Source organism: Mesitornis unicolor, unplaced genomic scaffold (genome assembly GCF_000695765.1).
Source record: "Mesitornis unicolor isolate BGI_N332 unplaced genomic scaffold, ASM69576v1 scaffold38385, whole genome shotgun sequence".
In the NCBI taxonomy this organism is placed as follows: Eukaryota; Metazoa; Chordata; class Aves; order Mesitornithiformes; family Mesitornithidae; genus Mesitornis; species Mesitornis unicolor.
This window is the reverse complement of record NW_010184145.1, coordinates 5,416-6,589: the sequence shown is the minus strand read 5'-3', so window position 1 is coordinate 6,589 and position 1,174 is coordinate 5,416. Positions and strand designations below refer to the sequence as shown.

At 46.0% G+C, this 1,174-nt stretch overlaps 1 protein-coding gene across 1 annotated transcript in view; it reads right to left on the bottom strand.

Annotated features, from left to right (window-relative positions):
- Positions 1–328: 328 nt before the first annotated feature.
- The window catches only part of FAM83H (family with sequence similarity 83, member H), a gene marked incomplete at its 5' end in the record, with an annotated part of 5,637 nt that continues 4,791 nt past the window's right edge, over positions 329–1,174 (bottom strand). Inside the window, one exon of the mRNA XM_010184375.1 lies at positions 329–1,174. This exon is cut by the window's right edge and continues 1,828 nt beyond it. Coding sequence (XP_010182677.1) covers positions 329–1,174 — 846 coding nt within the window.

The following is a 1,174-nucleotide window of genomic DNA, read 5'->3' as shown; positions in this document are numbered from 1 at the left end:
TTTTTATTCTTTCCTTCTGAAAGCGGAATTGTTTTGTCTGCTGCAAACATTCCTTGGGCGTGACATAAAGAGACTCGTACTTTATTTCTTCGTTTTAAACACCTTGGCAGTTTAATAATTTTATTAGGAACATACTGTGATAAGGTTGCCTGGTACCCCCTGACTTTATTGGGCCAGGTGATGCCACAGGAGTCTAATGCTGAACACGTTTCCACGCGGTAACCATGAAGAGTATCGCCTATGGTGCTTACAGCTATCACAACAAAGCTGCTTCCTCGCTTCCCTTTGGCAGTCAGTGGTTATATGGAATTAAATAACATTTGGGTGATCATTTTTTGGTCTTGAAGGTCCCCAGGATTTTGGGCATGAATTTCCCCATCTTCTTGTCCTTGGCGTCTGCGTCGTATTCCTCTTCACTTTGACTTGTGTGTTCATCCTTTTTGCAGAAGACCTCAAATCTGCTGTAGACTCGCTTCTCCTTCCGCATGTTCTCCATCTTTTTCAGAAGAGTATCTCTGTCCTCTGACGGCTGCCGCTGAAAATTCCGCTTTTGGCTCCCAAAACTCTCTGACCTGTGGATGTTACAGCTTTTCTCCTTCTCGCCTTTCCTTTCCAAGCTTGTAGTTGACCTCGAAAGATCGGGATTACTGGTGGATGGTAGCTGTTTGGCCAGCTCAGCTCTGTTCTTCTGACTGTTTGCAGAGATTTGCTCCAAAATCACCTTGGTGTCATCACGGAGGTTGCTGCTGTACAGGATGTTGGCTGTGGACGAAGGAAATCTCCCCTGTGTTGGCTGGCTGCTTTTAGGAGGAGGCGGTGGTGTGAATTTATGGGGTTTTTCTTCCTCCATCATCTCCTGGCAGTCCCCTATGGACGATCGTTTGAGAACCACCCCCTGCTTGTCGGATTTCCCACTCTCAGAAGCGGCTTCCTCCTCCGGTTTCTTTTCACCTTTCGGGTTCAAAAGCTGCTTCAGCCGTAGCGAGCCTTTCCTTAAAAACTCCATCGGATTTTGGTCTTGTTTTGAACAGTCTTCCTCAGATTTATTGAGGGAGCTGTCAGATCCTTGACTTCTAGATAGGTTTTCAAGAACTGATGTGGTACTTGTCCTAAACTGGGGTTTCTTCAGCTCTGTGCTGACTAATTTTTGTGCGTCTTCTTTGAACGTCACTCT